General features: G+C 50.8%; 1 protein-coding gene across 4 annotated transcripts in view; it reads right to left on the bottom strand.

Moving 5' to 3' along the window:
* Positions 1–419: 419 nt before the first annotated feature.
* Positions 420–15945, bottom strand: part of znf740b (zinc finger protein 740b) — a 235448-nt gene continuing 219922 nt past the window's right edge. For all 4 annotated transcript variants that reach the window (XM_072494092.1, XM_072494091.1, XM_072494093.1 and 1 more), the window contains one exon: positions 420–2144. In XM_072494092.1, coding sequence (XP_072350193.1) covers positions 2120–2144 — 25 coding nt within the window. In that variant the 3' untranslated portion in view covers positions 420–2119. The remainder of the gene's footprint in view (positions 2145–15945) is intronic.

A 15945-nucleotide genomic window follows, 5' to 3' on the forward strand; every position in this document is an offset into this window, starting at 1 on the left:
TTACAGGTACAAGATGGTTCATGCGCCTCAGGGCTTTCTACAAGTATCCATAGAAGTGTTTTTTTAAATATAAATTTAAAGTACCCAATTAATTTTTTTTCAATTAAGGGACAATTTAGTGTGTCCAATCCACCTGCCCTGTGGATTGTGGGGGCGAAACCCACGCAGACACGGGAAGAATGTGCAAACTACACATGGACAGTGACCTGGGGCCGGGATCGAACCCGGGTCCTCGGTGTCGTGAGGCAGCAGTGCTAACCACTGCATCACCGTGCCGCCCCTATCTCCATTGAACTGTGATGCTGCCCTTCCAATACACATTTCTGGTAGGTGTTTATGGAGAACGTAAATTGCGAAATCCTGGAATGTAAATCGTGAAACGTGGTGAATATAAATACAACTGTTAACAAAACCACAAGTTATTACTAGTTTCTTCTATTTTTAATTGTTTTTACAAGGTCAAAGAGAGTATACAGGGGAATAAAAGGTTTATGTTGGAAGATGGAGATTACATTCCATAGGGCTTTAGAAAATGGAATACCCCAAGAGGAAGTCCTGGTTCACAATGGCTCACAGAAGCATTGCAATTTGGAAACTGTTCAGCTTTAAATACCTGGAGGCAGTAAGTCCTACATTTCACTGACAAAGCTCACTAATCTATGGAACAGCAAGGCTAAAATATACAAGAAGGGTACAGTGTATTGCAGATTAAGGCAACAAACGGGATCATATCAACAATCAAATTAAATTGGAAACAATTAATGGAAATGTAGACGGGGAGCTAACTGGCCGTGTTGTTGCCCCAATAACGTTTGCCTGCCAATGTTCACAGGTTGTATTTCATCGCCCCCACGCTCAGTAAAGATTCTGGTGAGAACAACTGATGCCTGCATACAGGTGACATATCAAAAACTATTACAAGCGGTCTTTCAGTGCATCTTTTGTTAAGCCAATAAGTGAGTCCCTGGCCTATCAACAAACTTTTCTGGATTCTAACTGCTGATTAGTTTCTTCGTTTCTGTCAACAAAAAAAATGCTAAATCCAAAACTGAAATCCCGGAATCTTTAAATTTTGTTGCCAAAAGAAATTGTTCCATTAGATAACGTCACAGGTTCAACAAATACGGCATGGACTACAGCTGCCAATCAACAAACAACATATAGTGCATCACATGGTGGAAAGTAATTAAATGTGACATTTTTCAACTTTACAAAAACAGGTCCAAATTGGAAATTCAGGTCAATAATGTGGGTTGGGAAATTTACCTCAGATTAACGAAAGGTTCACCAATGTAAAATACTACACCTAACTGCATGATACACGTATTTGTACATGAATAGAAAAAAGTATTTACAATTTTTCAAAAGGAAACCAATACATTGGGCACTAATGCTCGTCCACATAACGTCACCTCCAACCTTTTTCTTTATAAAACCAATGCAGCTTTTAACACACGAGTTGCATTTCTGAACTCAAGCTGGTCAGCGCACCTGAAATTGAGATGTGACTCTTGTTCTGCATGTTATAGTCACACAGGCACAACACCAAAGTATTTCAAACTGGATGCTCTTGCCTTCCTTGAATTTTATTTGGCAAGTAGCTCCTTTCAGACTGCCCCTGTCCCCTCACCCACACCAAAAACAAAACAGTTGGTCAAATGTAACAGGCGGGTCAAAGGTTTGAAGAGATTAGAAGACAATCCAGTCATTTTCACCTTGTAGCGAAACGCCATCGGGCAGCAGTCATATCCACGATTGTGTGACTGCGAGATTTCTGCCCAGTGCACACACTCACAGAGATGTTACCTCTTTACCAAATCGGTAACTGGCAAAAACGTAGGTGCTGTGGTGGTGACTGCAGTTTGTTACTGGACAGTTAGTTGTTGGCCGTCACTTGCTCCAAGTGGTGACAAAGCAATTTGAAACATGCAAACACTTGGGGGGGTGGGGAAAAAGGAAAGCATTTCTCATCTTGCAGCGTGCACACCCTTTCCTCGTCCAAAACAAAGGTCCCATACTTCTCTCCAGCCGAAAGTGTGAGATGACCAAGCCAAGAGACTGCTCTTCGTGGGCACCAACAATGCTGTTCTGTGGTCAGACATCAGACACCGCAAAGTAGTCAGTCAGCTTCTCCCTTGCTCCTACTGTGGTTTTGAATAAAGCATTAGTGATCAAAGATCTACATTTCGGCCTGCTCGCGAGTGCCACAATAAAATACCTTTACTGGCCTGTGGGGAAAGATTTCAGTCTCAGCAAAAACAAATGCATGGTTGGTTGCTTTTGTCTCTATCCCCACCATGGCTCTGAAGCGAGCATCACGGCTACAGAACAGATACCAGAATTCTCTTTCCAAAATCCCGGAATCGTCATCTCAGATAGACAAAAACAGTGAACATCGGAAATATTATTGCTCATGAGAGGGAAAGGTGAAGCAGGAAGGTTGCATAAAACAAATGTCAAATGGATACAATGATACATTTGAGAATTAGGCTCATTGTGGAAGGTTCAGAGGGGAACTGAAAAAAGGCAAAAATTGAGAAAAGACTGGCAGCTAATATAAACGAGAGCTCCACAATCTTCAACAGGCACATCAATAATATAATAGTGGTAAAAGGGGTAGGATTGATAAGGGAGCAAAAGAGGAATTTACACATGGAGACAGGGGGTATGGCCGAGGTGTTAAATTAATACTTTGTACGTCTTCACCAAGGAGGAAGATGCTGCTCAGGGCATGGTGAAAGTTGTAATCGAGACACTTGATGGGTTTAAAATTGATGAGGAGGCATTAGATAGTTTAGCTTGATAAGAGGACCAGGACCAGATGCATCCGAGGATATAGAGGAAAGTAATGATGGAAATTGCAGGGCACTGGACATAATTATCCCCCCCCAAGACGCAGGGGTGGTGTCAGAGGACTGGAGAACTGCGAATGTTATGCCGTTGTTCCAAAAAAGGGTGTAAAGATAAACCCAGCAACTACAGGCCATGCAGTCTGAAATGAAAAATGAAAATCGCTTATTGTCACAAGTAGGCTTCAAATGAAGTTACTGTGAAAAGCCCCTAGTCGCCACATTCCGGCACCTGTTCTGGGAGGCTGGTAAAAACCTTGGTAAAAAGTTTTCAGTGACAAAAACTCTGAAAAAAATGAAGTCACTCGGACAAATAAAGCTAGCATGGATTTGTAAAGAGTAAATCGTGTTCAACTGACTTGCTGTAGTTTTTGGATAACGGAGAGGGTAAATGAAGGTAATGTGGTTGAGGTGGTGCACCTGGACTTTTAAAAGGCATTTGATTTGGTGCCATACAAATGTGTGAGCTCATGGAATAAAAGGGACAGTAGCAACATGGATGTCAAACTGGCCGAGTGTCAGGAGGCAGAGAGTAGTGGTTAATGGATGTGACTTGGACTGGAGAAAAGTTTCTAGAATTCCTCAGGGGGTGGTGTTTGGCTCCCTACTGTCCTGACATATATTAATGGCCTAGGTCTTGGTGTACAGGGCACAATTTCAAAATTTGCAGATGAGAGGAAATGTGGAAGTATTGTGAACTGTGCGAGGATAGTTGGTGGAATGGAATGGGAAGGCAAGTGACAGATGAAATTAATGCAGAGAAGTGTGAAGTGATTCATTTTGGTAGGAAGAAGAGAAACAGCAATATACATTAAAGGGTACAATTCTAAACTGACTGCAGCAACAGAAAGACCTGGGGGTAAATCATTGAAGGCGGCAGGAGAGGTTGTTAAAGTGGATAAAACGCAGAGGATTCTGACATTTATAAATAGCTTCATTGCATCCAAAAGCAAGGAAGTCATGAAAACCCTGGATTAAACACTGGTTTGGCTTCAACTGGAGTATTGTGTGCATTTCTGGGCACCAAACTGTAAGAAAGATGTAAAGGCTTTAGACAGAATACAGAAATGATTTATGAAAACGATTCCAGGAATGAGGAAGTTCAGATACATAGATTGATTAGAGAAGCTTGGACTGTTCTCCTGGGAGAAAAGCCTGAGAGGAAATGTGACAGAGGTATTCAAAATCATGAGCTGCCTGCAGATGGGAAACGTGTGAAGGACTTTGAATGGGAAAGAAGTTAGTATGCGGAGTTTTGGAGGAACTGCAGTTTGTGTACAGTGAAACCTGGAAGTCTATCAGAGCAGTTGAGCTGTCAGCAAAATATTTGGGAATGAGGTTTCAGACACATTATTGGACCACAGTGATATTAATGCCAATATCAGGATAATTATTGGACAAGTTTCAATTTAAATATCAGGATAATTACTGGAGGAATATCAATGTCAATATCAGGATGATTGCAGGAGGAGATTCACTGAAAATATCAGGACAATTATTGAGCAGTTTCAATGGAAATTTCAGGATAATTACTGGAAACGTTTCCATGAAAAGGATAATTATTGACGGAGGTTCAATGACAATATCAGAATAAGTATTGGAGGAATATCAATGTAAATATCGGGACAATTACTGGATGAATACCAATGGAAAAATCAGGAAAATTATTGGACAGGTTTCCATGAAACTGTCAGGATAATTATTATCGGGAATGTCAAGCTAATTCTTGGAGGAATATCGATGGAAATCTCAAGATAATTTTTGACGGCGTTTCATTGCAAATATCAGGATAGTTACTGGAGGAATATTGATGGAAATATCTGGATACGTATTGGAGGAGATTCCATGAAAATATCAGGATAATTATTGGAGGAATATCCATGGAAATATCAAGATAATTATTGGAAGATTTCAATGGCTATATAAGGATAATTATTGAAGGAATATCAATGCCAGCATCAGGGTAATTATTGGAGTGCTATCAATGCTAATAGCGAGGTAATATTTTCAGGGTGGTCAATGCTAGGTTCAGGGTAATTATTGGAAGAGTAACAAGGCGAGTATCAGGGTAATTATTGGAGGAATATCAATGCCAGTTTCAGGGTAATTATTGGAGGAATATCAATGCCAGTTTCAGGGTAATTATTGGAGGAGTATCAATGCCAGTTTCCGAGCATTTATTGGAGTATCAATGACAGTACCAGGGCAATTATTGGAGGTGTATCAATGCCAGCATCAGGATAATTAATGGAGGAGTATTAATCTCGGCTCAGGGTAATCATTCGAGGGGTCAATGCCAGTATCAATGTAATTATTGGAGGTGTATCAAAGCCAGTTTGAAAAATAATTGATGGAATATTGATGATGATGAATATTCAATGAAAAAGTGTAACTGCAGGTCGGAGGAGTAGTTCCTCCCGGGAGAGCCATGTCTGCTGGTTACCAATGGTCATTGGATAGACATATGGACGATAAGGGAATAGTGTAGCTGGGCTTTAGAGTGGTTTCACACGTCGGCGCAACATCGAGGGCCGAAGGGCCTGTGCTGCGCTGTAATGTTCTATGTTCTAAGCCCGGCAGAAGGTGAAAGACCTGGCCAAGGAGTTGGAAGAGACCTGTGGCACTGCAGCTAGTGGAAAGATGACAGAGGGGGAAGGTTCAGAGCAAGTTGGAAAGCCCCAGATGGAACAGTTGATGGCCTTCATCAAGGAAGAGTTCCGCAAGCAGAAGCAGGAGATGTAGGAGAATCGGTCGAAAGCCATCGAAGGGGCTGTGGCACCCCTGAAGGGCTCGATGGAGAGGGTGGAGAAATGTCTATGGCTCAGGAGTCGCAGATCCGCGAGGGTGATCTCTGAACACAGTGATAGAGAGGTGGGACTCTTAGGAGATCTTTCAAGACACTGAGAGCAAAGGTGGAGGAGCAGGAAACCAGGTCAAGGAGGCAGAATCTGTGAATAGTGGGCCTGCCTGAAAGAGTAGAAGGTGCGAGTGCCACGTGGTACGTTTCGAGGTTGCTGGCAGGGCTGGTGGTGGAGTGGCTGCTGGACAAGGCCCCTGAGGTGGACAGAACGCACAGGTCCGTGAGGCCGATGCCAAGAGCTGGGGAGCCGCCGCGGGCGGCAATCGTGAGACTCCAGAAGGTTGTGGAGAAAGAGAACATCTCACAGTGGGCCAGGGAGAAGCGGAACTGCGAATGGGAGGGGAACAAGGTCCGAATACATCAGGGCATTGGAGCTGAGCCGGCAAAACAGCGTGAGGGGTTCGACAGGATCAAGGCGGTGCTGAAGTGACAGCGGATCAGGTTTGGGGTGCTCTACCCGCCGAAACTTTGGGTGATGTATGCAGGCCGGGAATTTGAGACCCAAAAGCGGCCGAGGACTTTATCAAGGAGTGTAAACTGGGGTAGAACTGAACAAACTTGGGAGATGGAGGTGCTGGCACTTTGGAGTAATTTGGAATATGGGTAAGGTGGGGGTTGGAGGGACGGAGGGGGTTTGTTTCCTCCAATGTGGAGAAAACTTTGAGTCATTTTTCTGTTGGTTTAACAAAGGGTAGCAGGGGTGAAAAGTCTATAAGGGGGCGGCTGTTTCCCCCTCCCCCGCTGCCTGGGGCTTTGTTTTGTCTGTTTGTCTTAGGGGAGATCACCTGTGGTTGGAGGTGAGTCTTTGGGGGGGGGCGGGGTCAGCGGAAGCCTTCTTCACAGAATAAAGACTTTGTTTGGGTGGGGGGTCAGTAGGAAGAGCCTTTGGGAAGGAGTTGCCATGCTGGTGAACGGAGGTGAGGTGGGGGAGAAGGCCGAGAGAGGTGGCCGTTGGGGGGGGGGGGGGGGAGATGCGAGGGGGCGAGGATGGAGAAGAAACATGGTTAGGGGCGGATAAAGGGGCCATCTTGGATGGGCCAGGTATCCAGGTACAAGGTGAAATTAATGGGGGTAGTGCCAAAAGGGAGGATGGCGGACAGGAGGCGGGAACGGAGGCGTAAGCCCCCGGTAAGGCTGATAACGTGGAACGTGCGGGAACTTCCGGTTGCGGCTATGTGGAGCTAAGTCGCACGTCCGGCAGCTCCCGCTTGGAACGGACCTTTGGGCTCTTTTCAGGGCCCCCAACGGAATTTGTTCGACATGGGTGTGGGAAGAAGACTGCAACATTCCCCCGACAGTGTATGGCTTGGACCAGGAGCGGGGCGACTAAAAAAGTGGTGGTGAACCCAAAGAAAGTGCGAGGGAAGAGCAAGATGGCGGCGGGTGGGGACCAGGCAGCGTGGATGCAGTGGGCGCAGGAGGTTATCCAGCGCTGCTTCAGGGAGCTCAAAGCGGACCTGCTGGAGCCGATGAAGGCTTCTATTGATAAGCTGCTGGAGACCCAGACGGCCAGGGGGTGGCGATCCGCGAGGTCCAACAAAAGATCTCCGATAACGAGGACGAGATCTTAGTCCTGGCGGTAAAGGTGGAGGTGCACGAGGCGCTCCACAAGAAATGGCAGGAACGGTTCGAGGAGATGGAGAATCGGTCGAGGCGGAAGAATCTGCGGATCCTGGGCCTCCCGGAGGTGCTGAAGGGGTCGGACGTGGGGCCTATGTGGTCACCATGTTAAACTCGCTGATGGGAGCGGGGTCCTTCCAGGGGCCCCTGGAGCTGGAACGGGCCCATAGAGTGCTGGTGAGGAGGCCCAAGGCTAACGAGCCTCCGCGGGCGGTGTTGGTACGGTTTCATCGGTTCGCTGATCGGGAGTGCGTACTCAGGTGGGCCCAGAAAGAGAGGAACGCGGAAGTTTGAATATACCAGGGCTGGAGTGCGGAGGTGGCGAAGAAGAGGGCCGGGTACAATCGAGCGAAGGCGGTGCTGCACAGGAAGGGGGTGAAGTTTGGCATGTTGCAGCCGGCGCGTCTGTGGGTCACCTACAAGGACCGGCTCCATTATTGTGAGTCCCCGGAGGAGGCGTGGACCTTTGTTCAGGCCGAGAAGCTGGACACAAACTGAGGGTCGGGATGGGGGGTCGGGCGTGGGGATGGTCGGGGATTGTTGTTGTTGTTACATTTTGAGGGGGGGGTTCTTTGTTCTTGTTCAGTTTTGGTTCGGTGTGGGTGGTTAGGGTGGGTTGGGCACTGTTTCGGTTGGGTGGGCTCTTGGAGGGGGGCAAGTAAACGGAGTAGGGGGTGGATGGCCGGTAGGGGGGATGGGACCCCGCGGGGGAGGGGGAGGCCCGAGTCGGGGGTGAGGGGACTGGGCCTGTAAAAGGAGCTGCAACAGAGGAGGCGGGCCGGGCAGGTGGAAAGCTTTTTCCCGCTCTGAAGGCTGGAGGGGGCAGGGCCGGGGAAGCGCGGGTTTTTCCCCGCGCTTGGGATGGAAGGGGGAGGCGGAGAGCCTGCTGGTGGGTAATGGAGGAGGAGGGGATGTCCCACAATGGGAGGAGTCGAAGGGGAGGCGGGAGTGGCCGGGGTCAGCTGACTTGCGGGAGTGCAATGCAGCTAGGAGCGGTCCTAGCTGGGGGGTGGGGGTTGGAGGAGGGGGGTGGGGGGGAACCGGGTTGCTGCTGGCATGGTCAAGGGGGAGCTGGAGCAAGTAGAGGGTGTTGGGACGGGGGTCTGCCGCCGTGGGGAACGGGCCGGGCGTGGGCGCGTGGCTGGCCGAGGAGGGGTTATGGCTACTCGGCGGGGGGGGTAGCCCCCTGATCCGGCTGATAACCTGGAGCGTAAGGGGGCTGAACAGGCCGGTTAAGCGGGCCCGGGGGTTCACACACCTGAAGGCGGATGTGGTCATGCTCTAGGAGACCCACCTGAAGGTGGCAGACCAGGTAAGATTGAGGAAGGGGTGGGTCGGCCAGGTGTTTCATTCGGGGCTGGATGCCAAAAATCGGGGGGGGGGTGGTGATCTTGGTGGGAAAGAGGGTGTTGTTCGAGGCGTCGAGCATTGTGACAGACAATGGTACGTAATGGTAAGTGGTAAGCTGCAAGGGGAAAGGGTGGTGCTGGTCAACATGTACGCCCCGAACTGGGACGATGCGGGTTTTATGCGGCGCATGTTGGGTCGGATCCTGGACTTGGAAGTGGGAGGCCTGATAATGGGGGGGGGGACTTTAACACGGTGTTGGATCCTGCACTGGATCGCTCCAGGTGTAGGAGGCCGGCGGCGGCTAAAGTGCTGAGGGGGTTTATGGACCAGATGGGAGGGGTGGACCCTTGGAGATTTGCAAGGCCGGGGGCTAGGGAATTTTCATTCTTCTCGCATGTTCATAAGGCCTATTCCCAGATCGACTTTTTTGTTATGAGCAGGGCGCTGAAAGCGAGAGTAGAGGATACCGAGTACTCGGCGATAGCCATTTCGGATCACGCCCCGCATTGGGTAGACCTAGAGCTGGGGGAGGAGAGGGATCAGCGCCTGTTGTGGCGCTTGGAGGTGGGGCTGTTGGCGGACGAGGAGGTGAGCGAGCGGGTCCAAAGATAACGGGGAGGTCCGAGTGGGGATGGTCTGGGAGGCGCTGAAGGCGGTGGTTAGGGGAGAGCTGATCGCCATTAGGGCCCACAAGGAGAGGAGAGAGCAGAGGGAGAGGCTGGTGGGGGAGATGGTGAGGGTAGACAGGTGGTATGCGGAGGTGGAACTGTTGAGGTAGAGGCGTAGCCCCCAGGCCGAATTCGACCTGTTGACCACCAGGAAGGCGGAGGTGCAGTGGAGGAAGGCCCAGGGGGCGGTTTATGAGTATGGGGAAAAGGCAAGCCGGATGCTGGCGCATCAGCTTTGGAAGCGGGACGCAGCTAGGGAGATCGGGGGAGTTAAGGATAGGGGAGGGAGTGTGGTGTGGAGTGGGGTTGGCATCAATGGGGTCTTCAGGAACTTTTATGAGGAACTGTACCGATCCGAGCCCCCACGGGAGGAGGGAGGGATGGGCCGCTTTCTGGACCAAGTGAGGTGCCCAAAGGTGGAGGAGGGGCTGGTGGCAGGATTAGGGGCCCCGATTGGGTTGGAGGAGCTGGCCAAAGGGATAGGGAGCATGCAGGCGGGGAAGGCACCGGGGCCGGACGGTTTCCCGGTCGAATTCTATAAAAAATATATGTGGACCTGTTGGGCCCGTTGCTGTTTAGGACCTTCAATGAGGCAAGGGAGGGGGGGTCTTTGCCCCCGACGATGTCCCGGGCACTGATCTCCTTGATCCTGAAGCGGGACAAGGATCCCCTGCAGTGTGGGTCTTACAGGCCGATTTTGTTAAATGTAGATGCCAAGGTCCTGGCGAAGGTCTTAGCCACGAGAATTGAGGATTGTGCGCTGCAGGTCATCCACAAAGACCAGACGGGGTTCGTGAAGGGGAGGCAGTTGAACGCGAATGTGCGGAGGCTCCTGAACGTTATTATGATGCCGGCGAGGGAGGGGGAGGCGGAGATAGTGGCGGCGACAGATGCTGAGAAGGCCTTCGATAGGGTAGAGTGGGGGTACTTCTGGGAGGTGCTGAAGAGGTTCGGGTTTGGGGAGGGGTTCGTCAGGTAGGTTAGGCTGTTGTACGAGGTCCCGATGGCGAGTGTGGCCACGAACAAGAGGAGGTCGGAGTACTTTCGGTTGCATCGAGGGTCGAGGCAGGGGTGTCCCTTGTCCCCCCTGCTATTCACGCTGGTGATTGAACCCCTGGCTATGGCACTGAGGAACTGGAGGGGGCTGGTGTGGGGTGGGGAGGAGCATAGGGTGTCGCGCTATGCGGACGACTTGCTGGTATATGTGGCGGACTCGGTGGGGGGAATGCCGGAGGTAATGAGGATCCTCAAGGAGTTTGGGGATTTCTCAGGGTACAAGCTCAACATGGGGAAGAGCAAGTTGTTCGTGGTTCACCCAGGGGACCAGGAGAGGGGGATTGGCGAGCTCCCACTAAAAAGGACGGAGAGGAGCTTCAGGTATTTGGTGGCCCAGAGCTGGGGGGCCCCGCATAGACTTAATTTCACGAGGCTGGTGGAGCAAATGGAGGAGTTTAAGAGGTGGGACGCGTTGCTGCTGTCCCTGACAGGTAGGGTGCAGTCAGTCAAGATGACGGTGCTCCCAAGGTTTTTGTTCCTGTTCCAGTGCCTCCCCATTCTTATCCCGAAGGCCTTCATTAGGCGGGTCAACAGGAGCATTACGGGGTTTGTGTGGGCGCGAGGGACTCCGAGGGTGTTCCCGGAGCGGAGTAGAGATGGTGGGGGGGGGGGGGGGGGGGGGCTGGCGCTGCCCAACCTCTGTGGGTACTACTGGGCCGCCAACGCGGCGATGGTGTGCAAGTGGGTGATGGAGGGGGCTGCATGGAAGAGGCTGGAGACGGCGTCTTGTGAGGGTACGAGTCTGGAGGCGCTGGCAACGGCGCCGCTGCCGCTCCCGCCCATGAGGTATACCACGAGCCCGGGGGTGGCGGCTGCCCTCAAAATTTGGGGGCAATGCAGGCGGTACATGGAGAAAGTGGGGGCCTCGTTGTGGACCCCGATACGGGGGAACCACCGGTTTGTCCCAGGGAGAATAGATGGAGGGTTTTCGGGGTGGCACAGGGCAGGGAGAAGGAGGTTGGGGGACCTGTTTGTGGACGGGAAGTTCGCGAGCCTGGGTGAACTGGAGGAGAAGTACGGGCTCCCCCCGGGAAACACCTTTAGGTATTTACAGGTAAGGGCGTTTGCCAGACGGCAAGTGGTGGAATTCCCGCTGCTGCCGCCAAGCACGGCACAGGATAGGGTGCTCTCGGGGGTGTGGGTTGGAGAGGGGAAGATCTCGGCAACATACCAGGTGATGCAGGAGGAGGAGGAGGCCTCGGTGGTGGAGTTGAAAGGTAAGTGGGAGGAGGAGTTGGGAGAGGAGATCGAGGAGGGGACGTGGGCAGATGCCCTAGGGAGGGTGAACTCTTTCTCATCGTGCGCGAGGCTCAGCCTCATACAGTTTAAGGTGCTGCACAGGGCACACATGACCGGGACAAGGATGAGCCGTTTTTTTGGGGTGAGGACAGGTGTGTTAGGTGCTCAGGGAGCCCAGCAAACCACACCCATATGTTCTGGGCATGCCCAGCGCTGGAGGAATTTTGGAAGGGCGTAGCGAGGACGGTGTCGAGGGTGGTAGGATCCAGGGTCAAACCAGGTTGGGGGTTCATAATATTTGGGGTTGCAGAGGAGCCGGGAGTGCAGGAGGCGAAAGAGGCCGGTATTCTGGCCTTTGCGTCCCTGGTAGCCCGGCGAAGGATTCTCCTTCAGTGGAAGGATGCGAGGCCCCCAAGCGTGGAATCCTGGATCAGCGATATGGCGGGGTTCATTAAATTGGAGAGCGTGAAATTTGCCTTAAGGGGATCGGTGCAAGGGTTCTTCAGGCGGTGGCAACCGTTCTTGGACTTCCTGGCAGAACGGTAGACAATGGTCGGCAGCAGCAGCAATCTATTTTATTTTTGTTTGTCTATACTGGGGGATCTGAGTATATATATAGTATATATTTGCTATGTGTTTCGGCGGGTGTTAATATATTATTTATGTATAGGGGGAGGGGGGCACTGGGTTGTTTTGTTTTGTATTTAATTCTATTGGGTTCCTTTTACATTTTGTTGTTGATATTTTGTGAAAACTTTAATAAAAATTTTTTTTTTTTAAAACATGGGACATGCGAGGGCTCAATGGACTGCTCAATAGATCCCAGATCTTTGTGCACCTAAGGAGTTTAAAAGCGGAGGTGGTCTTTCTGCAGGAGACACACCTCCGTGTGAAGGACCAGGTAAGGCTGACGAAGGGATGGGTTGGTCAGGTTTTCCACTCGGGGTTTGATTCAAAGTCACGGGGGTGGCCATTCTGATGAGGAAGAGAATGGGGGCGGGAATCTACCTTCTGACGGCACAGTATTAACGCCGCCGTAAAAACCGGAGAGTGTTACGACGGCGTCATCGGACCGCTAAGTGTAGCGATCCTCTGCCCTACAGGGGGCCAGCACGGTACTGGAGCGACCCACGCCACTACAGCTGCTGATACCGGCATCAAACGGGCGTCGCTGGTCCGTGCATGCGCGATGCGGCCGGCGCGCATGCACGGCAGCTTCGGCGCAACATGGTGTAGGGCTACGGGGCTGGCGCGGAGTAAAAGAGGCCCCCACCAGGATAAGCCCGCCTGCCGATTGGTAGGCCCCGATCGCGGGCCAGGCCACGGTGGAGGCCCGAGAGGACCCCCCTCCCCCCCAGGCGGCCCCCCACAGGATGGACACCGAGGTCCCGCCGGGTAAGACCACATAAGAACCCCTTGAGGCTGAGAGAGGTATTCGACAAGGGGGATGAAGTCGGGGAAGGCCCCGGGGACCGATGGTTACCTGGCGGAATTCTATAAGGGGTTCGGGACGGACCTGCTGCCACATCTCCTGGGGGCGTTTTAAGAGGCGCTGGAGAAGGGGGAGCTGCCAAAGACAATAACACAGGCAATAATTACATTAATACCAAAGAAGGGGAAAGACCGGTTGGAATGTGGGTCATATAGGCCCATATCGCTGTTAAATACGGATGTGAAAGTGCTGGCTAAGTTGGTGGCGGGAAGGATGGAAGGTTGTGTCCCGAGGATGGTTGCGGAGAATCAGACAGGTTTTGTAAAAGGCAGGCAGCTTACTAGTAATATAAGGAGGCTGTTAAATGTGGTCATGACCCCGTTGAGAGCTCAGGTACCGGAGATAGTGGTGTCCATGGACACGGCGAAGGCGTTTGACCAGGTGGAGTGGCGACACCTGTTTGAGGTCCGGGGAAGGTTTGGGCCGAAGTTTGTGGCATGGGTGCGCCTGTTATAAGTGGCACTGAAGGCAAGTGTGCAGACCAATGACATGGGTTCACAAAACTTTGAACTGCACAGGGGAACAAGGCAGAGGTGCCCGCTGTCGCCGCTGCTATTTGCGCTGGCTATAGAGTCTCTGGCAATGGCTCTTAGGGGGTTGACAGAGTGGTGAGGGGTTGCGAGGGGACGAAGGGAACATCGGGTGTCGCTATACACGGACAACCTGCTATTGTATGTTTCAGACCCACTGGAGAGCATGGAGAAGATCATGGGCCTGTTGGGGAAGTTTGGGGCGTTCTCGGGATATAAGCTAAATGTAGGGAAAAGTGAAGTGTTCCCGGTGAACGGGTTGGGTTGGCGAGCCAACCTCGAGGGGTTGCCATTCAAGGTGGCCAGAGACAGGTTTAGATACTTGGGAATTCAGGTGGTGAGGGAATGGGCGATGCTACGGCACGGTGGCACTAAGGTACCATGGCAGGTGGATGAGGGTAAAGCAGTTGATGTGGTGTGTATGGATTTCAGTAAAGCATTTGATAAGGTTCCCCACGGTAGGCTATTGCAGAAACTACGGAGGCATGGGATTCCGGGTCATTTAGCAGTTTGGATCAGAAATTGGCTAGCTGGAAGAAGACAAAGGGTGGTGGTTGATGGGAAGTGTTCAGACTGGAGTCCAGTGACTAGTGGTGCACCACAAGGATCTGTTTTGGGGCCACTGCTGTTTGTCATTTTTATAAGTGACCTGGAGGAGGGCGTAGAAGGATGGGTGAGTAAATTTGCAGATGACACTAAAGTCGGTGGAGTTGTGGACAGTGCGGAAGGATGTTACAAGTTACAGAGGGACATAGATAAGCTGCAGAGCTGGGCTGAGAGGTGGCAAATGGAGGTTAATGCAGAAAAGTGTGAGATGATTCATTTTGGAAGGAATAACAGGAAGACAGAGTACTGGGCTAATGGTAAGATTCTTGGCAGTGTGGATGAGCAGAGAGATCTCGGTGTCCATGTACATAGATCCCTGAAAGTTGCCACCCAGGTTGAGAGGGTTGTTAAGAAGGCGTACGGTGTGTTAGCTTTTATTGGTAGAGGGATTGAGTTTCGGAGCCATGAGGTCATGTTGCAGCTGTACAAAACTCTGGTGCGGCCGCATTTGGAGTATTGCGTGCAATTCTGGGCACCGCATTATAGGAAGGATGTGGAAGCATTGGAAAGGGTGCAGAGGAGATTTACCAGAATGCTGCCTGGTATGGAGGGAAGACCTTATGAGGGAAGGCTGAGGGACTTGATGCTGTTTTCGTTAGAGAGAAGAAGGTTAAGAGGTGACTTAAATATATTCCTACTAAGAGGTCTAAAAATTGATAAATCTCCGGGCCCAGATGGGCTACATCCTAGCGTTCTAAAGGAGATAGCTGAAGAAATAGTGGAGGCGTTAGTTATGATCTTTCAAAAGTCACTGGAGTCAGGGAAAGTCCCAGAGGACTGGAAAATCGCTGTTGTAACCCCCCTGTTCAAGAAGGGAACAAGGAAAAAGATGGAAAATTATAGGCCAATTAGCCTAACCTCGGTTGTTGGCAAGATTCTAGAATCCATTGTTAAGGATGAGATTTCTAAATTCTTGGAAGTGCAGGGTCGGATTAGGACAAGTCAGCATGGATTTAGTAAGGGGAGGTCATGCCTGACAAACCTGTTACGAGTTCTTTGAAGAGATAACAAATAGGTTAGACCAAGGAGAGCCAATGGATGTTATCTATCTTGACTTCCAAAAGGCCTTTGATAAGGTGCCTCACGGGAGACTGCTGAGTAAAATAAGGGCCCATGGTATTCGAGGCAAGGTACTAACATGGATTGACGATTGGCTGTCAGGCAGAAGGCAGAGAGTTGGAATAAAAGGTTCTTTTTCGGAATGGCAACCGGTGACGAGTGGTGTCCCGCAGGGTTCAGTGTTGGGGCCACAGCTGTTCTCTTTATATATTAACGATCTAGATGACGGGACTGGGGGCATTCTGGCTAAGTTTGCCGATGATACAAAGATAGGTGGAGGGGCAGGTAATGTGGAGGAGGTGGGGAGGCTGCAGAAAGATTTAGACAGTTTAGGAGAGTGGTCCAAGAAATGGCTGATGAAACGTGGGCAAGTGCGAGGTCTTGCACTTTGGAAAAAAGAATAGAGGCATGGACTATTTTCTAAACGGTGACAAAATTCATAATGCTGAAGTGCAAAGGGACTTGGGAGTCCTAGTCCAGGATTCTCTGAAGGTAAACTTGCAGGTTGAGTCCGTAATTAAGAAAGCAAATGCAATGTTGTCATTTATCTCAAGAGGCTTGGAATATAAAAGCAGGGATGTACTTCTGAAGCTTTATAAAGCATTAGTTAGGCCCC

This window comes from Scyliorhinus torazame, chromosome X, assembly GCF_047496885.1.
Source record: "Scyliorhinus torazame isolate Kashiwa2021f chromosome X, sScyTor2.1, whole genome shotgun sequence".
NCBI lineage: Eukaryota > Metazoa > Chordata > Chondrichthyes > Carcharhiniformes > Scyliorhinidae > Scyliorhinus > Scyliorhinus torazame.